The sequence below is a fragment of the Triticum dicoccoides genome, chromosome 3A (genome assembly GCF_002162155.2).
Source record: "Triticum dicoccoides isolate Atlit2015 ecotype Zavitan chromosome 3A, WEW_v2.0, whole genome shotgun sequence".
Lineage (NCBI taxonomy): Eukaryota > Viridiplantae > Streptophyta > Magnoliopsida > Poales > Poaceae > Triticum > Triticum dicoccoides.
In genome coordinates this window covers 601,483,064-601,507,675 of record NC_041384.1, presented here as the reverse complement: position 1 = coordinate 601,507,675, position 24,612 = coordinate 601,483,064, and the positions used below count along the sequence as shown (strand labels likewise).

Sequence of the window (24,612 nt, the reverse complement as noted above, 5' to 3'; positions counted from 1 at the left end):
ACTTAGCTCAAGGAGAATACGGTGAGGACTATGTGTCCAGGATTGGGTGTCCTCAGGTTTAAATACCTAGCCGCTCCAACCAGACGTACAACTGTCACAATAGTTGGAACTGGTGTACCAAATCATTGTCTTCACCGAGCTAACTGGTTCTATTTCCTCATTACTGTGTTGTGTGCTTGTTCATATATGTTTGAAGGCTTTGACTGAAGACTTTCTCAATTTCTTCAGTCTGTTTGTCTTCACCTTGTTGTATCATGTGCTTACGCTTTTCTTTACTCTGTGTTTGTTTCCAATTCATCATGATGTCCATGCTTATGTTATGTCATGTATGCATCCGAGTACTTATTCCGCTGCAAGTAGTTCTTCGCTTAGGAATTTCCTCACCCTAAAATTCCTCAGTGAAGAATTCGTAAAAATCGCCTATTCACCCCCCTCTAGTCGACTTAACGCACTTTTAGGGGGAGAGAGTTGGTGATGACAGCGGCAAAGTTGTTGGTGTAGATCGTCGTCACGATGATTGCCCCAGCGGTGTTTCGACACCATCGAGAGAGAGGGGGAGAGGGCCCCCCTCCTTATTGTTCTTCCTTGGCCTCCCCCTAGATTTAAGGAGAGTTTCCCCTCTGGGCCATGGCTTCCATGGCTCCCAGAGGGCAGGAGCCCCTCCGAGATTGGATCTATCTCTCTGTTCTTTTCTGTTTCATGTTTCTGTTTTCTGGCCCTTCACCGTTTCTTAAATTCCCGGAGATCCGCTACTCTGATTGGGCTGAAATTTTGAGGGGATTTTTATCCAAAACTTATATTTCTTGTGGCGGAAGAAGGGCACCAACCGACTTACGAGGGAGTCACAAGGCAAAACGGCGCGGCCACCCTTGGTCACGCCCTGTTGCCTTGTGGCCACCTCAGGCACCGTCTTACGTTGATTCTTCTAAAAAATCACATATATTCCAAAATAAGTCTCAGTAAAATTTTATCACGTTTGGATTTTGTTTTATATGGATTTTCTGTGAAACAAAAAACATGCAAAAAATAGGAACTAGCACTGGACACTGGATCAATATGTTAGTCCCAAAAATAATATAAAATGTTGCCAAAAGTATATGAAAGTTGTAGAATATTGGCATGAAACAATCAAAAATTATAGATACGACAGAGACGTATGAGAAGGTACCCGTCAGCTTGAAGCTCGGTGATGGTATCGGTGGTGACGATGGAGGGCATCCACTGCTCCCTCTTGCTGGCATCTTTCTCCTCAGACGTCGGAGTGGTGATGCCTTTCCCTTTGCCAGCCATCTCTCTACGGTGCATAAAGGCAAAGGGTGAGGGGGCGAAGGTGGAGCTTGAAAAGCATATCTCGGGGCGCTTGAGCTTGAGAGAGTTCTTGACAATAGAGCGGGAATGGGAGCATGGGGTGAATTAGGTTCATTGTTTCCCTTTTATAGATTAGTAAAAGATTAAGGGGCACAACATCAAGTAGTAAATCCGCCTGTTCCCAATACGATGTGCAATATATGCACGTGAGGTTTAAGGGATTTCGTTAATGATATCACCAAAAATCCAGAGCACGGTATCTTTATGGACGGGACGTGCCAATAGAAACTGCCTTGGGCCACGATATAGTGAGGGTAATGACTATTGATGAGAATGCCCAGTTCCGCGGTAAGTGGTGACAGTTCGGTTTTCAGCCGAAAGTTGTTAGGGCTCGGCCCAATGAGGCCTACTATACCCACGAGTCTAGCCTTCACGATTAAGCTAAGGGAGTCATCGGACCCAGTAAAAATAAACTATACAGAGGAGGGCTTTATTAGAAGATGCCCTTTATTTGCCTGGAATAAATCATTTCACAAACTCATGCACGACCACAATCGAAGGAGAAGCCTATGAAGGAACATAAGAAGGACTTCGAATCCCAATGAGTCCTCAGATCTAGGAGCCCACGTGGAAATGGAACTCGCATACGAAGCCGAAGACTAGAAGATAACTATTTCGAGGAAGGAACAAGTGTCCTTGGCTTGAGGACTAGTTCAGGGGCTAATGACGGTGTCCTGAATTAGGGGGTGCTCACCACATGGGTCTACCATTAATGGGTCAGGCCGAGGACCCACCGACAACCAAAGAATGGACCACGCAAGTCGTGGCCCTTGGCGTACTCAAGATGGAGTCCTAAGACTTGATGTATACTTCAAGGCATTTTCAAATGATTGGCATGTTTATCCCTAGAGGTAGGTTAGAACTTATTCATATGATCTCGAGGTAGATCATCTTGTACTTTGTACCCCATCACAGTCAATATAACAAGAGCATTACGTAGGGTTTTACCTCTTCTAGAGGGCCCGAACCTGGTAAACATCGCGTCTTTGTCTACTTCCTGTTACCATCTAGCTGAGACCACCAGCTCGGGACTCCCTGCCCGAGATCCATCGGTTTTAGCACCGGCACCATGGCTTTTGACCTCTCGAGAGAAGGAATGGATAAAGCCATATACCGCTCCCTACCACGTCGATGGTGAATGTTATGCACGAGGCATATGCAATGTATATGAGATGAGTTATGTGCAGCGATATGACAGTCTGGCGACCTCGTCTTCGTCCCATTCCTTCCATGTGTGGTTGTCGAGGTCGAAGACGGGTTCCTAAACGGGGCAAGGCCCAACATGGCGTGATTCATCTCCTCAAATCTTACCATATTGGCACCGAATTGGCACCATCTGACACGCTCCCACTCCACTGTGAAATCCGTCTGTGTCTCATCATAAAGGTGTCATACTACGATGTATCTATCAGATGCAAGCATCTTCCTAGTGGCGGTCTACTCGAAGATGCCGAGGCAGAAGGCCGACGTGAGACGGTGTACCACTCATCCCATGCCTCCTTAATAGTGAGGCGACGGGGAGCCCGTGCTGGGACGAGTGTGGGCGAGGCCTCTTCTTCCCATACGGGGTCTGCGCATAGCCATGGTCGAGATCCCAATCAATGACGTGTGTTTTGGGATCCCAATCCGGTCACTCATTAAGGAGGGCAGGATCCTCTGACGCAGTTTTCTCCGCATCACAGCGATCCCACTCCGCAGTTTTCTCCGCCGCTTCCTCCTCCTTGAGCAGTTCCTCCTCCTCTTCTAACAGCGGAACCCAATCCGGCCGAAGGGGAAGCGACATAGTGAAAGTGAAGAGGAAAGTAGAGAGAAAGAGAAGCTCTGTTTGGCATGATGAAAATGAAGAGGGACAAATTTTTATATCCGCCGGAGGCGTAAATACGCGGCGGGCGTTGGACGGCGAGAAAACATGCCTAGGAAAGGATGGGAAAAAAATGCATCAGAGAGAATAACATGACAGGAAGACGCGTGGGTAGTTGCACACGACGGTCACCATTAATTGACGCTTCACGGTGCAATGGACGTTTGACTATCTACACCACTAGCATGAAGGGGAGGTAGCCGCACGTGAGGATGACAACGGTCGAAACTTCTCTTCTGCATGAGCGATTTGCGATGAAGGCGGGCAACATCTATAATTTTCAAATATGAAATCTTGCGGGCTCAATATAAAACACGCATAATTTATGGAGCGGTATTTTCGACCTAAATGATCCTAATATCGATTGTTATTGCGATGGCGATTTGGTTGCGTTGTGATGTGATTATTCCCCCTCGACTTCAAGCAGACGTTCCTTTCGTCGCAAAAAAGGAAAAAGAAAATGCTTCAAAAAAAAAGGAAAAAGAAAAAGAAAGTTGAGGTTCAGTTTATCCAACGACAACACCGCACGCCGCCTTCTCTCTCCGCTCGTCCCGGTCCTTCTCTCCAGCGCGAGCACCGAGCAGCGCGCCGGCGATCTCCCGTCGCCGACCCACGAGTCCCAGCGCTGGCAACCTCCCTTAGCCGCCCCTTTCCTCCGCCACGAGCCCCGAGCAGCAACGCCCGACCTCTACCTTCCCTTCCCGGGGCATCTCCGACAAGAACCGCGACGGTGCGCCGCCTCCCCTCTTCCCTCCCTCCTCCATTAGGCTCCTCGTTCTCTGGTGGCCGGATCCATCCTGTCGCACTGGTGTTGACCGATCTGGCTTGGTCCTAGGGTCTTGGTCGAGCCGTCGTGGTTAGGGCTGTAGATCTGGTCGACCCTGTGGCGCTGATGGTTGGGATCCTGTGGTTCGTGAGGAACTTTATAGCGTTTTGTTGAATGTGCGCGTGACGCCTTAAGGTTTCACTCCACGGCTGGTTTGGGTGGTGGATTCGGGAGAGTCAGGTTATTTTTGTGCGCCTGCATTTCCTCCATGTTTTCTCGGTTCCATCCTTTGGTTTTAACAAGAACAAGGCAATCTTTTTCTAACTCTGACTTAGTTAATTGAGAGTGAATTCAGCGATCATCACAAATCCAATTACCTAACTAGGAAAAAATAGTATACTGCCACTATTATAGCTACTGACTAGCAGGGTGACCTGTGTAAATTGCGTGGCTAGATGTAATACATATGATTTATTATATTTAATATATCTTAATAGTGAGCTGCGTGAGGTGTCATCTAGCCACCACCGGGGTATTCTTTTCCTGAGTGCACGGTTTGCCGTCTTTGTTGCTCTCTTTATGGGCATATTTATTTTGGTATTGTAAGGTCCTTGTGTGTTCCTTTTATTTGGTACTTGGTGTTCAGCTGAGTTTTGTCGTGGAGTTTTATCACTTATGAACTTGTAATAACCTACTCCCTCCGTAAACTAATATAAGAGTTTTTAGATCACTAGTTTAGTTATCTAAACGCTCTTATATTAGTTTACAGAGGGAGTATTTTGCTGTGTGGGAGAGAGCAATATAATTCTTCCTTCTATGTATAAAATATTGTGTTTGCAACCATGCTATCAAGAGCCAATATATACATTTTCTTATGCATGCTGCACCTTAACAAATTGGTTTCATGTAACCCACTGACTTATCATGGGCAACATAGTTATAAAGTTTTGAATGTCGATTCATGATGAAAAAAGTTGCACGCTGCTCTGAGGTGGTAAGCCTAGGCATTATTAGTTTTTTTGTGAATTGTTAGACGATGATAAGTTGATAACATGCTGTTGCCTTCTATTTACTCTAGCTAGTGCTGCAGCCTAAGGAGAACTGGAGAACTTGTGATCATTTTACCACATATTTTGTATGTGTCTTGATGGCGAGTTCCTAAGATAATATGAATACTGTTAGTATACGGCTAACCTTTTACGGCTTTAGTGTGGTACATTATGAGTGAAATAATTGAATGTTGGAGAGCATTTTAATTTGATGAAAAAATCAAAACGCTATCCAACATTCAATTATCTCACTCATGAATCATGATGTACCACACTAAAAGCCGTAAAAGGTTAGCAGTGAATAGTGATACTGATTGTGTATTTTTCTTGTTGCTTCTTGATCACCAAGTATAGGTTACTCACAATATTGAAGTTATAAACCTACCTTAAATTTCTTTGTTTTGATTTATTAGCAATTAGACATGTTACATGTCTTTCAATTTGTTTTGCTCCATGGTAGTTTTCTCAACAAATTATTTATGTATATGTGATTTTTATCTTGTACATGCAGTGCCAAAACCGTGCTGCTTAGTTGGGTGCATGAAAATGGAGATCGACAGTTTGAGAGAGGCATTTGACCGAGTTGTTGAAAAGCGTGTGTTATCTTCTGCTAAAGTTCAGGAAGCTATTGGTCAGATAGTGAATGAAGTTGAGCAGGCAATATCGAAGATGCAGATGATGAATACAGATACCATGGACAGTTGTGACCACTCATCCATCCTTGCAGAACTGAAGGCCAAGCTAAATGAAATGGTGCCATTGATCCAACTTGAAGGATGTCAAAAGGAATTGAATGTTGCCCTGAGCAAATATCTCAAGCTCCTAGAGAAGTCTTTTACTCCAGATATAGCGAAGGCATATAGAAATGTGGATTATGATGCCTGCACAGTAAACAACATAATAACTAATCATTTCTACCGCCAGGGCCTCTTTGATCTTGGAGACTCCTTTGTCCATGAGTGTGGTGAATCAGATGGGACTCACCTGAAATTATCATTTCAGGAGATGTATGGAATACTTGAAGCGATGCAAGCAAGAAACCTTGAGCCTGCGCTCAGTTGGGCTGCTAAGAACCATGATCACTTGTTGCAGAATAGCTCAATGCTCGAGATGAAGCTCCATTCTCTTCAGTTTATTGAGATACTTACTAAAAGAAGTAGAGATGATGCTTTACAATATGCAAGGACTCACTTTGTGCCTTTTGCCTCCTTGCACACGGCAGAGATCCAGAAGCTAATGGCTTGCCTTATCTGGGCTGACCGGCTTGATCAGTCCCCATATGCTGAGTTTGTGTCGTCGACGCACTGGGAGAAGCTAGCCGAGGAGCTAATCCATCAGTTCTGCAGCCTCCTAGGACAGTCTAGCGAGAGCCCACTTGGTGTAGCTATATCAGCTGGTTTTCAAGGACTACCAACCTTGTTGAAGCTAAGCACGGTAATGGCCGCCAAAAAGCAGGAGTGGCAGACCATGAAACAGCTTCCGGTCCCCATAGACATCGGACCGGAGTTCCAGTACCACTCTGTTTTCGTATGCCCGGTGCTCAGAGAGCAGTCGAGTGAGGATAACCCTCCGATGCTGATGCCCTGTGGACATGCCGTATCGAAGCAGTCGATCATGAAGCTATCGAAGAGCAGCTCCAGGCCTTTCAAGTGCCCCTACTGCCCCTCGGAGGCGGTGGCTTCGCAGTGCAAGCAGCTTCAGTTTTAAATGTTCCATTTTTTCCCCCAGATCAAAACTGTTCATACAACATGCTTCTGTTTCGCTCATCGAATTGTTTGCCTGTATTATAACCTTGTACCTTTATTGAAGCCTGGATGTTAATCTGTACAGTAGCGAGTTCCAGTGTTAAACTATCTCTTGGGAATAAACACAATAATAAGCATTTCGCTACCCGCTTGGTGTGCTGTTAAAACCCAGTGCTGCTGCTATGGGGAATTCTGGGCTTTACTGTTTTACCAAATGGAAAAACTGCATGTTTTTCCCGCCCATGGCACAAAGTACCAATGTGGCTTAGCTTGTTTACTCTTGTGGTTGGTTTGTGGGGTTATATGTGGTAATGCATATGTGCATTGTTTTTGGCCGCGGTCTGAAAACGGAAAGGCTTGTGAAGGGGAAAGCTGTAAGAAAGGGGCTGTGATTGTTCATGCAGTATACTCCCTCCGTTCCCAATATAAGTCTTTTTTAGAGATTTTAACAAGGGACTACATACAAAACAAAATGAGTGAATCTGTACTCTAAACTATGTCTGCATATATTCGTATGTTGTAGTCCATTTAAAATGTCTAAAAAACTTATATTTAGGAACGAAGAGAGTATAGTCCAAAAAGGCTTAACCAGCCATTTGTAGCAACTCTTTTCTACAAAATCAACAAGATGAAGCACCTAAACCTCCGTGCTAAACGTACCTCCCGGCACAGATCTCGGAAGCATCCATTTCACAACGGAAAGCATCCGGCTGGAGCAACAGGGTCCGCAAAATCTGCTCTCTCGTGAGAGCTGTCTTGCTCTCTTGTTCGTCCCAACTGCGTGACGCGCGCTAGGTGAAATGATGGATTCTACACGCGGTTCACACCGATCGGCGCATCCACCCACGTCCCATGCCGAATGTTCCTGCTCGCTCCACTCTTTAAGTGTTCGTTGCAGCCTGTGACCAGTGCCTCCGTCGTAGTCTAGGTGGTTAGGATACTCGGCTCTCACCCGAGAGACCCGGGTTCAAGTCCCGGCGACGGAATTTTTGGCGCGTGGACGGCCTAGACGCACGCCCTTGTTCTTCCCGTGGCCCGTCTGTCGGGGACACTAGCAGTCCCTGCGCTCCCAACGCTTCATCCTCTCTCTCCGCGCCGCCGCCTCCTCACCGCGCAGCCCCCCCGCCGTTCGTACCAAACCACGTCTCGACATGGCCGTCACCACGCCCGCGCTTCCGCCGTAGTTTTGGTCGCCGATCGGAGGAGGTTTGCCCCTCGCCGTCCTTGCCGGTGGCAGAGGGGACACGACTGCCGGCGACGTACCACGGCGGCCGAGGCAGATTCCCACGAGAGCTTCAGAGCGGCCTGTAGCCGGCCGACAACCACCCTGCTGCGTCGAGGTGATCATCGCGGCCTCTTCGCCACCACGAGCGCAAGGTGTTCGACTTTTTGCCAACGAAGGTATGGACAGTGGAGACGAGTTTTTCTACCATCACTTCCTTTGTTCATCGGACGATTCGTCGTCGGATGATGATGATCTTGTGGTGGCTGCACTAGTCGTTCACGACCATATTCAACGGCAGCTTCCTCGGTACAGGGGGTCAGTCCCTGGCCATGCTCCCAATCTGAACCGCAACAGGGAGAGAGGCCACGCCCTGCTCTATGCAGATTATTTTGCCAACACCCCGCTCTTCAGGCCGGATAAATTTCGTCGTCGTTTTCGTATGGCCAGGCATGTGTTCAATCGTATCCGAGAGGGAGTGGTTGCTCATGACCCATACTTCGAGTGCAAGACGGATGCCCTTGGCAAGCTTGGATTCTCCTCCTACCAGAAATGCACCGCGGCCATCCGCATACTTGCATATGGAATTCCAGGCGATCTGGTGGATGAGTATGTGCGTATGAGTGAGACAACATGTCTGATGTCAATGTACAAGTTTTGCCAGGCTGTGATCGAGGTCTTTGGCCCAGAGTACTTGAGGCAGCCAACTGCCGCTGATACAGAGAGATTGTTGGCGACCAACACAGCTAGAGGCTTTCCAGGTATGCTTGGCAGCATAGATTGTATGCACTGGGAGTGGAAGAACTGTCCATTTGCTTGGCAGGGCCAGTACAAGGGGCATGTTAACGGGTGCACTGTCATATTATAAGCGGTGGCATCACAAGATCTTTGGATATGGCATTCTTTCTTCGGCATGGCAGGTTCTCACAATGATATCAACATGCTGCAGCGTTCTCCAGTCTTCGCGAGGCTTGCAGAAGGCCACTCCCCACCTGTCAACTTTGAGATCAACGGCCACCATTACAACAAGGGATACTATCTAGCAGATGGTATATATCCTCAGTGGTCAACTTTTGTGAAGACAATCTCGAAACCCCAAGGTGAGAAGAGAAAGAGATTTGCCCAAATGCAATAGAGTGTTAGAAAGGATGTGGAACGTGCTTTTGGTGTGCTTCAATCCCGGTGGGGTATCGTTCGAAACCCTGCACTGTCATGGGATGAAAGGAAGCTTTAGGAGGTGATGACTGCTTGTGTGATCATGCACAACATGATCGTCGAGGACGAGCGTGATGAGAGTATCTTCGACCAAGGATTTGATTATCAAGGTGAAAATATTGAGCCCCTGCACCAAGACTCGGCCACATTTGAACGGTTTGCCCAATTCCACCGTGAGATGCGTGATTGGCACACTCATGTGAATCTTCAAAATGACTTGGTTGAGCACGTGTGGGATCACATTGGCAACCAATAGATGTATTTGTCCATTTTATGTTCAGTCAAGACAATTTCGATTTGGTTGTAAAACTATTTTATTAAACACAATTTCAATTGGATTGTAAAACTATTTTAATTTTCAGACAAATATTTGGGTTCGAAACTAGTTTTAATGCAAATTTGGACAATTCTTGGCCCTGACGAACATGATGGGACAAAAGGATGCGGCCGCGCGCTGGGCGGACGGCCACCGCATCCCAGGACAGGCCCGGACACGACTCCGAATCCTTATCCAAAGAGATAAAAATAGGACAAAACAGACGTCCGTTTGAAGTCGCACGGTAGAGTTGGCCTCACGGGGCGGGGCATGTTGGATGCCCCACCACCGATGGTTCTCGCTCAGCAAAATTAGTGCGGCTTGGCCGCTGGCCTAACCTTGTGTGTTGTTGGAACAGGCAAAGCCAAAGCCCATGCTGGCCAAACTCCTCCAGATGCATTGCATGCATACTCGAGCGCCAAGCCCGGTCTCACCGCCCTAGCCCGGCACCGACATCTCACGAGGCACCGGCCGGCCACCGGCCAGGAGGACGCACTCATCTATCCATCCGGCGAGGAAACCGCCCGGGCCCGCCTCACGAGGCGTACCGTAGGCAGTCAGGCAGGTCCTTGGTTGGAAGCATTCAACAACTCGTACTCGAGTGTACGGTGTACCTGCGCGTACGTCGTGGGCGCACGCACATGGTACTGATGCGCCATAGGTACCACGCGAGTTTATAGCCTGAACCTGCGCTCTGAGCGGATTGTGGACATAAATGATGCACCGACCTAAACATACCATGTGATCTACATATGCCCCTGCTACATGCTGGACTGTCCCTGTGTGATACTCCCTCCATTTCACAATGTAGTGCTTCCTCTATCTACATGCTTCAAGTTTGATCGTAAATTTAACTATCAAGATCGATTATGGCGGGAGCAAAAATTATATCAGTGAATTCGTATTTGAAAGAAGTTTTCAATTATATAATTTTTTCTCCCGCCACAGTTGATCTCGTTGGTTAAATTTATGGTCAAAGTTAGACCTCGGAAAGCGCGGGCGCACTATATTTTGGAATGGATGGAGTACTACTACACACAGACACCGTACTTAGAGGTCTACAACAGTAGTGCATTCTTTACTCTGTGTATCAACATATACACGAGTCAGAGCAACTTCAATGGAGCGATCCATTTCGTCCGTCCGCATCCATTTGAGTCGACGCGGATAAAAGTGGCGGCCCAACGCGCCGATCCAAACTCAAATCGTGTCCGCTCGGCGTCCGCGCCGACCAATTTCCGAACCAAAATTGCGCCTAGAATGCGTCGGCGCGGATGTGAAGCGGACGCTCCGCGCGTCTCCTCGCCGTCCACCGCGTCCCCACCTGGCGGCCACCCAATCACCACCGGTCGTCTTATTTATGACGACCACCGACAGCGGGTCCCCCCCGTCAGCCAGTGCGCGCGTCCTTTTTTAATCACGCGTGCGGCGGGGTCGGCCTCATCCACTTCTCCCGTCCACATCTGACCCCCCACCACTTCCTTTGCTTCCTCGCCGGCGACCGCAAACTCTAGAGCGCGCCATGGGCCTCTTCGGCAAAAGCAATGGCAAGGAGAAGGGCACCCCCGGCGCCTCGTCATCCCGTGCTCCCCCTCCCCCTCCCCCTCCACCGCCGGCGCGTTTCCGCCCTGGACGCCGGTGCCTGCACATCCCGGTGCACCAAGCGAGGTGGCACTGGGAGTACAGGCAGCCCCTCCCCTACCCCGACGTGACGCTGCCGCACCATTGGCATTTGGATCCAAACCGGACCCCGATGCCGGCGGTTCTGCGGGCGCGACGACGAGGTGCGCCGGCGCCGCACGCTGCTCACACCGGAGCAGCGTCGGCTGCCCGAGTACGCCGCCGACTCTTCTAACTGGGAGGCTTGGTTCGCCCTCGAACACGAGGAGCAACGACGCTCGGGTGTCGACGCCGTCCCGCCGCCGTTCCCACCGCCGCCCCCGCAGGTAGAGCCGGAGGACATGAAGGCGGAGGCGGAGTACCAAGCCGCCCTCGAGGAGGCCCTGCAGCACGCGCTGGAGGCCGCATCAAGGAGGACGCGCACTGGGCTGGGCTGGAGCAAGCTCTTGCCCTGTCGGCGGCGGGGGACTCCGTCCACACCCCGCTCTTCGTGCCGCCGCCTTCGCCGTCGCCGCCCGTACAACCCAAGCCGGAGCCGTCGCGTAAGCGCTCCCCACCTCCACCCACTTGGCCGGAGGAGGCCTACTCGTGGACGGGCCAGTCCCGCGAGTGGGTGAGCGCGCCTCCCGTCTACTTCGCCGCGACGCCGGAGGAAGAGGCGGCCCACCTCGAGCGATGGAAGGAGCACTGGCTCCGCCAGGAGCAGGGCGACGGCGAGGAGCAGATGCACTACGAGGCCATGCTCCAACGCGACGCGGAGGCGCTCTGGCTCGAGGAGGAGGAGGAGGAGGAGCGCGTGCGGCTTGCCGCAATGCCGCCACCCCAGCAGACGCCGGAGGAGGCTGCCCTGGCAGCGTACCAGACGACGCTCGGGTGGGCTGGCCCTGCTCCGGTCTTCATCGACCTCACCGACGACGGCGACGTCGAGGGCAAGGGCAAGGCCGATGACGTCTAGGGCAGCGTGCGGGGCAGCAGCAGGCGAGCGCAGACTTTTTTAATGTTTTTATTTAATGTTTATTAGATGTAGGTGGACTTTGGCCGGCGTTTGACCGGACACTTTTATGTTTAATTATGTTTATTTCGTGCAACTTGTTTTTTTTCACGCCGCCATACTTGGGTCGGCCTTCCCGTTGGGCGGTCAAGCCGACCCATTTTAAAATGCGGACGCCGGCGTCCGTCTGGCCGACCCAAACGGACAAAAGATGGACAAAACGCGTGTCCGTTTTGGTCGCCCCGTTGGAGTTGCTACGAGGGGCGGGCTTCGGATGCAGCATCTTTTTCCTTGATCAGAATTCAGCCCGTAAATAAATAAAACTGGTGCCGGAACAAAGCATGCCTAAGTGGTAAGTGCTCACTTTGTCGTCAGGACTCAGGACGGCCGCAGGCCCCTGTCCCATGCCTGCTGGACGGCCAGGGCAGTCCTGCCCGCTCGCCTGGCATCCTCCATTATTTGCGCTCCTCGTCGGTCGCCTCGCGTCATTTTCTACTGGGACGTGAGTCAGTTGAGATGAGTTCCACAGTTGGTGCGGCGACATTTGGGTGATCAGATGGAGACGGCCGGCTCCGCTCTGAATGCGAGCCAGCGCGCTGCTTGGGCGAGGCGGGCAGTTGGCGCGTGAACTACGCCTACGGAGACGGACGGGGGCATGGGAGAAAGGTTAGGCAGAGCAGTTGATGTACAAAATGACGAACAACGGGGGGAGCCGGTGCGTATGCAGCGACATGTTCTTCAACATCCCAGCTGCATGCACAAAAACGAAAAGGAAAATCGCATATATAGGTAACAAATGGATCGTTGCACGAACAAACTCGTGCAAGGTAAGATAGTCGGGCCGTATTTTATTTTTTAGTTGGGAACGGATAATAAGCTCGGGGCGTAATTTTTACTCCCTCCATTTCAAAATATAGTGCGCCCGCGCTTTCTGAGGTTCAACTTTGATCATAAATTTAACCAACGAGACCAACTGCGGCGGGAGAAAAAATTATATAATTGAAAACTTCTTTCGAATACGAATTCACTGATATAATTTTTGCTCCCGCCGCAATCGGGCTTGATAGTTAAATTTACGGTCAAAGTTGAAGCACGAGGATAAATGAAGCACTACATTGTGGAATGGAGGAAGTATTTATTTATAAGGAAATTGTTGGGGTGTGAGTCGTGACTCGCCTCGCGAGAAACGCTGGTCTATCTACAAGGACAGCCGATCCTGCAATTCGACCGCCGCAGAGGTTGCGGAGAAAGCTGCGCTTCTGTTGGTTGCGATGCACCCTGCGGATGTCTCCCTCGCGGGACCGGACCGTACCCTCCCTCGGTACGCGGGTGGCACGCACGCATCATTTTAGCTCCCTCGGATGCTCTGCGGTTTAGTTTAGTCTCCATCGTTCGCCTATTAGTCTCTTTTTGTCAGTCTGGAACACAAGCTTCCCCTACGAAGGTAGGGAAATCTAGCTCGTGCAAGTAGGTCAGAGTTGCCTATGCTCGTTACATTTCCTTAGATCGTCGGCTACACGCAAAAACAGAGGTGTCGGTGGTCAAAGCACTACACAAGAAACTAACATACAGATATCCTCTATACTGTTCAACGTCCTTGCCTTTTCATTTGAGGGAACCAAGAGTTCAGACTTGAGAGCACACAGAGGCGCGTACAGGCCCCGTGGACACGGAGAATCGGGATCTGGGTGCCGCCGAGCCCGCCCAACTCCCCCACGTCCAAAGAAAAAGAGACGAAGAACGCACGACACGCGCGCGCGCGGGGGGTCTCGTTCTCGTCTCCCCAATCTCCATGCGGCGTCGTATACGCCCCAGAAAGAAAACCCTCCCGAAACAAATGGAAAATCGAACCTCCTCCGATTTCCCAACCCCCCAGTAAGCCGCTTCCACGCAGATCAAATCTCAAATCTCAGCAGCAGCCAGCAGCCAGCAGGAGTAGTAGCTAGCACTCCAGAAGTATAGTCGGATCGGATCACCGCTGCCCCCCTTCCCAAGCCCCCCAACCACCCGTGCCCTGAATCACGCTGCGGCCCACTTCACTCCCCAGCGCAGCGCCCGCTCCCCGTACGCCCCGCCTCGCCGCCGGCGAGCTAGAGCAGCGGGAGGAGCAGGGCAGGGGGTTGGTGGCGGCGGCGGCGGGAGATGAAGGCCAAGAGCCTCCCCTTCATCGCCTTCGAGCACAAGCGGTTCGTGACCTCTGCTCCTGCCCTGCTCCCGCTGCCCCGCGCGCGCGCATCTCGGCTTCGTGCTGGGTTCTACTCCTTCTACGCTGCCTCGGGTGTCTCTGCCGGAGTTTCCGATGCTCATGCTGCCGCGCGAGGCTTCCGCATGCGTGCTGTTTACTCGGCCTTTTTTCTCGGGGCAGTTATGGTATTTATTTTTGTACGCCCGGGGATCTCGATCCGTTGCGCGACATTGTGGCCGAAATTTGGGCAATGCAGCCGCTAGATCTCCGCGTTGCTGACGCCATGTGTTAATTCCTCTAGATATAATGTTTGAACTGTGTTTTTCTGATGCTTTGCCTGTCGAAGGATCTGGGTTCCGTATGGACACAGTGCACTGCACTACTGCAGCTGGAGCCATGCCTCCATTTGGTCCAAGTCTACTTGAGCGGTGCGCTGATTAGTTAGACCAAATAGTAGTAGACAGCAAAATCAAGTCGTAGATATGATCACATGAACTGGATTGGTCCCAGCCTTTTTTTATAGAACTGATTTTACGTATTGCTGATGCACCTGATGGTGCGCTTTTAGTGGCATTTGCCCCTTTCTGTTTCTGACGCATCGGGGATTGGAACAGGGACGCCTATGGTTTCGCTGTGCGGCCACAGCACTTGCAACGGTACAGAGAGTATGCCAACATCTACCAGGTAGAGAAGCCACCCTACCGATGCTTCCATTTTTACACCATGTTGTTTGATCTTACTGAGTTGCATGTGTGGGGGTGCTCCATTTGCAGGAGGAGGAAGAGGAGCGGTCTGATAGATGGAAGAACTTTCTGGATAGGCAGGCAGAAGACGATGAATCATCTGGAGAAGATGCTAAGATTGCGCCGTCCATTGAGGATGAAGGATCTGTCGGCGATGCTGGCAGGACCGACCTGCCTGATGAGAAGACAGCCAAACAGCAGAGACCACATAAGATCCAAATATGGTCTGAAATCAGGCCTTCACTGGGCCACATTGGGGAGCTGATGAGCTTGCGTGTCAAGAAGAAGAAGAAGCAATCTTCTGCTGATGAGGAGAACACTGAAGATATCAAGCCCTCAGAGGACTCTGATGATGAGTTCTATGATGTAGAGAAGGTTGATCCCAGCGAAGGGCCTGTTGCTGACAGCGCCAATGCGGATTCAGGAACGAATAGAGCTGCAAGTCAAGAAGGGTATTTTCCTTGGAAAGAAGAATTGGAGTGCTTAGTTCGTGGTGGGTTGCCAATGGCTCTGAGAGGAGAGGTAAGATTTACATTTCTGTTAAAATGATAATTTTGGTTCAGTGAAACTGATGGTCCATTTGCTTTGTGAGGACAGCTATGGCAAGCTTTTGTTGGTATTGGAGCTCGCCGAGTGAAAGGGTACTACGAGAGTCTCCTTGGGGTGGTTGATGGAGGCGGAGACAGCAAAGGTTCCGATTCCCCGACTAAGGAATGTGGCGATGGAAAACCAAAAGCATCTCAAGATCTTTCTTCAGAAAAGTGGAAAGGGCAAATAGAGAAGGTAGATAGGCGATACTAACTTTCACTACTGGGTTTCAATACCTTCTTATGTTGATAAAATTTTGTGTTTCTAAGAGTGTGGTGCTAAGACGTCCTCTTTTTCATTGCCCCTTTTAGGATTTGCCTAGAACATTTCCAGGCCATCCAGCTCTAGACGAGGATGGCAGAAATGCTTTAAGACGCTTGCTCACAGCTTATGCTAGGCATAATCCATCAGTCGGTTACTGCCAGGTACATCTTCCTCTTAATGCTGATTCATATTGATTTTTCATTGCACTGCATCTCATTACCTTCTCGGAAGGTCTTGCACATAGACCACTCTGTTGCGCCTTCAAAATGTATTTCAATTGAATATTAATTTTTGGAAACACAAAATGATTGCCAGTACTCAAATATCCCCCTTGAAGCTTCCTGTAAGTGATATTAACCCTGGTACTATCCCATAACAGTTGGCTCAACCTAAGGCGGTAGATGATAGGGTCAATTAGATATATACGATTGCCAACTTTCTGTATTCAAAAATCCACTGCAGAGAAAGAAGAACTTACGAAAAATACCACTGCCAACACTCGGATGATTAACTAAATGCCACTATGACAGTGGTGTATAACGAATTACAATGGCATTTATTGTAAATCGGTTGTAAATGGAGCACATAAGCTCGGGTGCAATAAATCCATGCCCCCAAACATTTTTTCTGGGTTATAGGAACTGTAAAACCAAATTTGGATACAGAAAAAAAAACTTTGGTATTTCATGGTTATGATTCTATTGTGCACAGTAAGATTATTTTTGAACATTCGTACTTGCATGTTCCAAGACTCTCTCAGCTAAGATTAATCGTACGAGTAATGCAGGCAATGAACTTCTTTGCTGGTCTATTACTTCTATTGATGTCTGAGGAGAACGCATTCTGGTAGGTTTTGCAGCACAGCATCAAGTACCTGCATTCGTTCAACTTACTTCAGTTGATTACGTAGTAGAACAGTTGAACTAAATAATGTGATAAATGTGTTATGGGTCCACAGGGCATTGACAGGCATTATGGACGACTATTTTGAGGGTTACTTCTCTGAAGAAATGATCGAGTCTCAGGTATTACTTTTTTTCTTCATTTTATTGTCTTTTATGCATACTGATTGTTGGATACTTAGAACTCCAAGCTGGTCTGTTTGTTATTAAAAGATCTGCATCTTGGTTATAGGTGGATCAGCTTGTTCTAGAGGAGTTGGTCAGAGAGAAATTCCCCAAGTTAGGTTTGTTATATTTCCCTTTATATATAAAATCACATGACTTTGTCAGGCATATTAACTGCCTAAGTTTGACAATTGAGGAGTTGCAATTTTCTTGTGTGCAGTAAATCACTTGGACTACCTTGGTGTACAAGTTGCATGGGTTGCTGGACCATGGTTCCTATCTATATACATGAACATGCTTCCCTGGGAAACTGGTCAGTCTACTGTTAAATATTCAAAATAAGATAGTATTATTGTTCGCGAAATACATTCTCTTAACTCCTATCTTAGCTAATTTAATGTGTTTCCTCGATGATGGGACCAAAGGTATCTTTAGCATCAATTTGTTGTTGATATTGTTAAATCTGCATAGTGATCTCCATGGGCTTTAAATACATGAAGTTGTTAGTTCACTAAAATTCCACATAATGTCTCATTCAAACACGGCCCCATGGTTCACTTTCCATACATCAGATAGTGTTTTTTCCTGAATTACAGAATTTAGGGTGGCTTGTAATTTAAATTTCTAATATCTTTCTGTGGAAAACTATATGTTATTACCTTTTGACAATAATGGGGATGATTAGCAATACGGTGGGAGGTGATGCTAAGGCAAGTGCAAGTGAAGTGAGTGGCAGAAACAAACATCATTTTCAGTTACTTGTCATAATATAAAATATGTTAACTGGATATGCTTTTGCTATCAAAGCTACAAGCACGGCATACCAATAATGGAAAAAACATATGTGTGGTCTTTTTGGATTTTGCGTCAAATGTTGGTTGTAGAATCAAATGCACAGAAAAAATCTCTTGTCCTTTTCTTTCTAAAATGGTTTGACAGGGACTTGATGCAAGAGACTGACACTTCTAATCTCTTATTAGCTTATGCAATATACTTACCATTTTAGTGTTATTCGAACATTTCAGTTCTTCGTGTGTGGGATGTGCTTCTGTTTGATGGAAATCGTGTGATGCTCTTCCGGACAGCCCTTGCACTTATGGAGTTGTATGGTACTGGGTCACTCCACCTTATTTTCATCCAGAAACAACAAAGCCATATAACTTTATGTGAAGTCTGAATACATTATATATAGTTCTTCTCAGGTGACTGCTTATAGACTTAACACTGCTGCTGATTGCAGGTCCTGCACTTGTGACAACGAAAGATGCTGGGGATGCCGTAACTCTCTTACAGTCTTTAGCTGGTTCCACTTTTGACAGCAGCCAGCTTGTTTTAACAGCTTGCATGGGATATCAAGCTGTAGATGAAGCAAGGCTTCAAGATCTGAGAAATAAACACCGGCCATCTGTTTTGTCTTCAATGGAAAACAGAGCAAAAGGTCTTCTTGCCTGGAGGAGCACCAATGGTCTTGCATCAAAGCTATACAATTTCAAGCGTGACACTGAACCATTGGTGTCAATATCAACAGAACAGTTGAATGACTCAACAGATGGGGATGCTAACCAAGAAACCAGTTCTGGAAATATTGATGATATGTATCATGGCTTGACTGTCAACACGGAGATTGATTCTATGCCTGATCCCAAAGATCAGGTATCATTCTTGATATACTCATCAATTTTTTTCCTTTGTCTCCAAATTGCAAAATGATATTTGCAAAACTACTCAATTGAAAAACTATTGAACAAAGATAAATATAAATTAATCATGTATAAATATCTTAGTTAGCATGTTTTCCAGTCAATTTACACAAACTCACAAAATGAGTAAACTGTCATTTGTAAGGAGTTCTGTTTCAAGAAGGTGTTTGCATCATCTTTTTTCCTGTATTAAAGCAGCTATCTATTTTGTGCAAACATAATTTGAAGGAGTGAATGATCAGCCACATAAATCATGGAATGTTATCCCTATGTATCTTCAACCTCATGTTAAAGCAAATTATTTTCTGGAGTAGATCATCTGAATCTCTGAAATCAAATTACTTAAGGTCCAATGATTTACATATTCACCAAAGAGTAGCTTCTGTTGGATCTCTTAGTCTATTTACTTCAATATCTCTCATTATGATGATTTATACAAATGTTAAAAGCCTGAATGTTCCATCCTTGCAAATGACTAGCTCCCCCCCAAGCCCCAAATAAATTGCTTTCTGAAGCACAACGCCTGCATTTACGAAAGCATTGTGCTTGAGGTCCAATAATTTACATGTACTTTTCACTATGATGATCTATACAAATAGCATAGACAGAATCTTCAATCCCCGGGAACCATTGAGCTCCTGATCCAAAATATTATGTACTCCCTCTGTAAAGAAATATAAGATCGTTTAGGTCACTAATATAAAAGTGACCTAAACGATCTTATATTTCTTTACAGAGGGAGTAGGTGTTACAATTTGTATGGCTATCTGTTTTAACAAGCACTGCAACCTTGATACTTTCCACCATTAAAAAACTTATGCTTATGTAAGTCTTGAGTGGTCACCAAACCCGATTGCTTACAACATTTAAGTTTGGTCGTATTATTTCAGGTTATCTGGCTGAAGGTTGAGCTATGTCGATTGCTAGAGGAGAGAAGATCAGCTGTTCTGAGGTCTGTTTGTTTGAAATATCCAAGATCGTCACCAGTTTGAGCCATTAATTTGCATATCCACACACTTGTAAACGGAGATGTATTAACCTTTGTAACATTTGAAATCAAATGGAACCTGCTGTCAGTAGATAGCTGCTTCGGTCCTATTGACCACTAACTGGATGGAACATATTATTCTGCAGCTAGTCAACTCTAGTTTATTTCATGACGAACGCAACCAGAGCTAACAGTTATCATGGACAAAAAGTCACTAAATCTTGACAATCAAACGTCAACTACTAGCTTGAAGTGACCCTGAACCTTCTAGTAATTGTTTCAGCTGTGCTTAGTATTCTCATGTTTAGCTGCTGACCAATATTAATACTGCAAAAGCTATATGCAAGCAAACTATTATCTGGTGGAGAAAAAATTCCTACTATCGGAGGTATTGTTAGTGTACTGTTGAGCAAAAGATGTTTCTTTATAGAAAATGTTCTCGTCGTTCGGAATGCATTTAGTCAGTGGAATTGTTTCTTCTGGGTTTCTCGAACAGTCGAAGTATCCTTCTGATTATTATTTTTCATCCATATCCAGGGCTGATGAACTAGAGACAGCACTAATGGAGATGGTTAAGCAAGATAATCGACGTGAATTAAGTGCAAAGGTAAACATTTGGACATTTTTGTTTTGGTGACTATCTTTCTTATACTGTCACCCACCATTACCATTATTCAGCTATGTGCTGTTCATCTTGCATACTGGGCCAGAATTTTGATAGTACCTTCTATTTGATAACCAGTTTATCAACTAGAAAATGCTATATAAATTAAGCTAGTCCTGCGAGCTGGAAATTTCTGGTTTGAAGACTTGAAATGCAACAATTCTTAATATTTCTAGTTTCACTTCTCAGGTAGAGCAGTTAGAACAAGAATTATCCGAGCTAAGGCAATCTCTATCAGACAAGGAGGAACAGGAACAAGCAATGCTTCAGGTAGAGTTGCTATTTATGCGTTCTTCTCAATTAACCTTGTTCTTACTAAAGTATATCTACGTAACCATGGATTTACTTCACTGTAGGTCCTCATGCGTGTAGAGCAAGAACAGAAGGTTACAGAGGATGCCCGCATCTTTGCTGAGCAAGATGCAGCTGCTCAGAAATTTGCTTCACATGTCCTTCAGGTTAGTTCAGTTTGTATCTCTCACGCGTCTCACTGAAACTACAGCCCAACGAAAGATTAGCAGCTGATTCAGTATGAGCAATTAAGTCTTGGCCCTCTAAATTTGTCGATCAAATTGGGAGCCCGCAATATCGAATGGAAGTGGTCTTTCTACACATTTTTTTTCATTTGAAAATCATGTTCACATATAAAACAACCATTGCCTGATGATACTTATCTGGTTGAGGACAGCATTATGTTTGTAATTATCTGTGCAGTAAATATTTCCCGCTGGTCAGCTGGATATTGTTCATAGAACATGCATTGCAATGTACATGCACTTACCTTTTACTTAGTTATTAATATTAGTGATGAGTGATGACTATCTTGAATGCACCTATATTTTATATGTTAGTGTCCTATTGTTTGAAATCTGGAAAATGGCAAAAATGTGAAACTCCAATTTCATACTGTTAGTATTGGGTCATGATTATTTGCCATCACTGGTCACCTGTCTGGGATTTGCATGCAACAAAACCAAATATGTTTCTGCTTGCTCAATTTATGCTATATGTGTTATACATTCAACTCTCCATGCAGGAAAAGTATGATGAAGCTATGGCTTCACTCACGCAAATGGAGAACAGAGCAGTCATGGCAGAAACAATGTTGGAGGCAACACTTCAATACCAATCTAGCCATCAGAAAGCACAACTACCATCCCCTTCCCCTTCTCCAAGGTATAGTAGTCTTTGTTTGATGGTATTAGACCAGATAAGTACACACAGTGGCAAGGAAAGAGTATGCTAATCTTGTTGTTACTACAGTATATCTAGTGACCCATGAATTATACCTTGAGACTGGTAGTGTCCTATTGCTTAATTCACAGCCATTTGTTGTTGTAGTACTCCGGTGCTAATCTGATATGATGCCTTGCCCCTTCTCTAGGACACCAACGCGAGACACATCTCCTGGCCAAGTGAACCAAGATTCGTCACAGGAGTTTCAGCCTAGAAAAATAAGTTTGCTTGCCCCATTTTCACTCAGTTGGCGTGACAAGAACAAGGTACTTTCTTCTGGCAAGTGAATTGTAGGTTCGAGCTGTAATCCTTTTTTCTTAGTAGTAATGCTAGGATACTAGCTTCTTCTCCCAAATTCCAAAATAGGGATAACACAATATTGTTCCTTGTATGCATATTCGACTATTCGTGTTGGGAAATTTTGCCATGCACACGCAGCTGGTGGGTCGAGTGTACTTTTTTTGGCATAGCTCGAATCTGACTGACCCCACATGTTTTGCAAATAAGCCCTTTGTTTGCATAAACACCCACCAAGTCCATTTTGAAGGAATCGACCCTGCAGGATTTTTGTTTTTGCTCTTAGCTTCCATCTTACTGCAAAAGCAGGAAACTATTTTGCTAGCTTGTTACCTGAGAGAACATTCTGATTCATTCAAGGTCTTATCAGTGATAAAAAATATATTATAATAAATGCCCTTCTGCTAGTTGTAATTACAAGTGGGTTTTCATCTCTGCCATCTAGGTTTAGGGGAATGCTGACGGGGAAGACATGATAATCTTAGTTCCATGGCCTACGAGAGTACATGAAAAATGTGTTTATTGAGTGCTTAAACGATTTATATTCTTTAAATATATCCAGAATAGGGCTGATAAATGCGATTGAAGGGGCACGTGGCGTTTTGCCTTCTTTGCTTTTTTACTTATATTCAAAGCGCACATTCACTAGCAATTTACAAGGTCTCTTGTTCTTGGGTTTTATAACACCCTTGTGCTTTCCTTACTTTTGGTACGTTTGACTAGCTATATGTGATCAATATGAAAGTTCTCCCTTTTCTTATATTGATGTTACTGGTGCCATGGATCCTTTACAGGGCAAACAAGACGAGTCAACAAACGGCAAGCTTAATAACAACACTGAGCAAAGTGTTGAGACACCAAAGACAGACCATGCAAATCAGGAGGCCACGCCAAAAGAGGGTGAACAGCGAGTGGAGACACCCAAGAGGGATGAACCCACATTGGAGACGGCCAAGATGGACGGCGATGTGCCAACTGTCGAGACGACCACGGATAAAATGAACGGGCAGGAAGAACATTTAGAAGAAGTAAAACTGGATTGATCCGTCGGCCGGTCACATTTGGTGGTAGATAGTGCCTTCTGATTTTGAACGGAAGCTGAAGTCACACATTCGGCTCCAATTTTTAAATCATGTATTGTTGTAGTTTGCCCCCTTTTCTTCCCCGTGTCCAGCATGTGTCACTTCGTTTAGGTTCATAGGATTCAACCTTTCCAATCATACCTTGCCAAAAGATAATAAGTTATGTTTTTCTTGTTCATTGTCAGATGGGTGTAAGAGTGTAAGTTATGATATATACATGAAAGACGTACGATGTGAATGAGAAGTGCAATTTTTGTAGAACATGGTCTGTAACATATCCGAAAGAATTGTTTTCTTCAAACATGGCCACAATGTGTCTTGTACTAAAGGAAAAACGTCAAAACGGCGAAAAAAGCTACACAAATCACCGTGGCAGCGATCAATATCTGAAGAAATATGTGATGCATGTAAACTATGATGTCATCAGAGTAAGGCCTGATGCGGTGGTTCTGTTCAGTTTTTTTTTGCAGGTGGGTTCTATTCAGTTAATTGTTTTTTTTGAGGGAAGACCATCATGGCTAGCTTTATTGATTAATGCATAAAGATACATTGTCTACGAGCTTGCTCACCAGACAATTTGGAGGCTCGTCAGTCCAACTAGAAGAAAGTTTATTACAATAACTAAAATTAGCTAGCACATGCGCCGCTTAATTTGCTGATCAAAAGCAATGCTTAAAGTTGACCTTCCCAATCAAGGTAGAGATGTCCACACATTCCGCGAATATCGCTGCCGCCGCGTCCCACCAAGTACTCTGACCGGAGCAGCAGTTGATCACCGCTAGAGAGTCGGATTCCGCTTCAACTCGTTGAAACCCTAGGCTATTTGCCAAGTTCAGTCCGTCCCTCATCGCCATTGCCTCTGATGTCATTGCGTCCGCTGCATATGGGATAAACTTACATTGAGTTGCAAGGAAAATACCTCGTTCATCTCTAATAATTGCTGTCGTAGCTCCAACTCCTTGCTCCGCAAAAAAGGCCGCGTCCACATTAAGTTTGATGAACTTTGGGTCTGGCTTCAACCATCTTTCCTCTTCTGTCACAACTATCTTCGCCGTGGCTCGTTGATAGTTGCTTGTAATTGCCAAGACCGACAAAGGCCATCTTACCATCGGCGGGCAACTCTTATTATGTGTTATCAGGCAGCGTGTCCACCAGAGGTACCAACATCCCACCACTACGACCTGTTTAATCTCCAATGTCGGCATTAGAGGTAGTGGTGTTTGATCAATAGACAAGATATACTCCATAATAACTGACCCAGATCTATCAACATTTGTTGCGGTGTTGATGAAATCTGTCAATCCAAGTCGGCTCCACATACCTCTTGAGTGAATACACACGAAGAATAGATGGTGAATATCTTCAGAGCTCTTGTGGCAAATTGGGCACCCTCCAATTGCCCCAACGTGTCTATTAGCGAGTATACCTTTTAGGGGCAGAATTCCATGCAGTAAACGCCAGCAAAATATTGAAACTTTACGTGGAATTTGCAGCTTCCATAATGTACTCCATACCGTTGGAGTAGCAGAACCTCCCGGTCGACTGATGTCATTTGCATGCGCCCCAAATTTATGTAACCATTGGATTCTATAAGCTGTTTGAACGGAGAACATCCCTTTTTTATCAGGGTGCCATGCGATGAAAT

The 24,612-nt window shown here is 46.3% G+C and overlaps 2 protein-coding genes and 1 non-coding gene across 3 annotated transcripts; all 3 read left to right on the top strand.

Moving 5' to 3' along the window:
* The first annotated feature begins 3,730 nt into the window (after positions 1-3,730).
* LOC119269498 (protein RMD5 homolog) lies at positions 3,731-6,934 on the top strand. The gene is made up of 2 exons (XM_037551345.1): positions 3,731-3,959; positions 5,556-6,934. Exon 2 carries the CDS (start codon positions 5,585-5,587, stop codon positions 6,749-6,751), a length of 1,167 nt encoding a protein of 388 aa, XP_037407242.1. The 5' UTR covers positions 3,731-3,959; positions 5,556-5,584; the 3' UTR covers positions 6,752-6,934.
* Positions 6,935-7,702: 768 nt separating this feature from the next.
* Positions 7,703-7,775, top strand: TRNAE-CUC. The gene has a single exon. It is a non-coding gene; the product is annotated as a tRNA-Glu (tRNA).
* A 6,123-nt stretch (positions 7,776-13,898) lies between these two features.
* LOC119269497 (TBC1 domain family member 8B-like) lies at positions 13,899-23,270 on the top strand. Its single transcript, XM_037551344.1, has 18 exons — positions 13,899-14,339; positions 14,953-15,022; positions 15,112-15,603; positions 15,679-15,864; positions 15,981-16,094; positions 16,721-16,779; positions 16,892-16,958; positions 17,068-17,119; positions 17,221-17,313; positions 18,026-18,109; positions 18,241-18,653; positions 19,591-19,652; positions 20,226-20,295; positions 20,542-20,622; positions 20,709-20,810; positions 21,389-21,528; positions 21,737-21,854; positions 22,680-23,270. The coding sequence occupies exons 1-18, from the start codon at positions 14,296-14,298 to the stop codon at positions 22,926-22,928; spliced, it is 2,496 nt and encodes an 831-aa protein (XP_037407241.1). The 5' UTR covers positions 13,899-14,295; the 3' UTR covers positions 22,929-23,270.
* Positions 23,271-24,612: the final 1,342 nt, after the last annotated feature.

Coding starts and splice junctions, on each gene's coding strand:
- LOC119269497 (XM_037551344.1), top strand. CDS start 14,296: ATGAAGGCCAAGAGCCTCCCCTTCATCGCCTTCGAGCACAAGCG. Junction 16,780..16,891: donor TCTGAGGAGAACGCATTCTG/GTAGGTTTTGCA, acceptor ATGGGTCCACAG/GGCATTGACAGGCATTATGG. Junction 20,811..21,388: donor TTGCTTCACATGTCCTTCAG/GTTAGTTCAGTT, acceptor CTCTCCATGCAG/GAAAAGTATGATGAAGCTAT.
- LOC119269498 (XM_037551345.1), top strand. CDS start 5,585: ATGAAAATGGAGATCGACAGTTTGAGAGAGGCATTTGACCGAGTTGTT.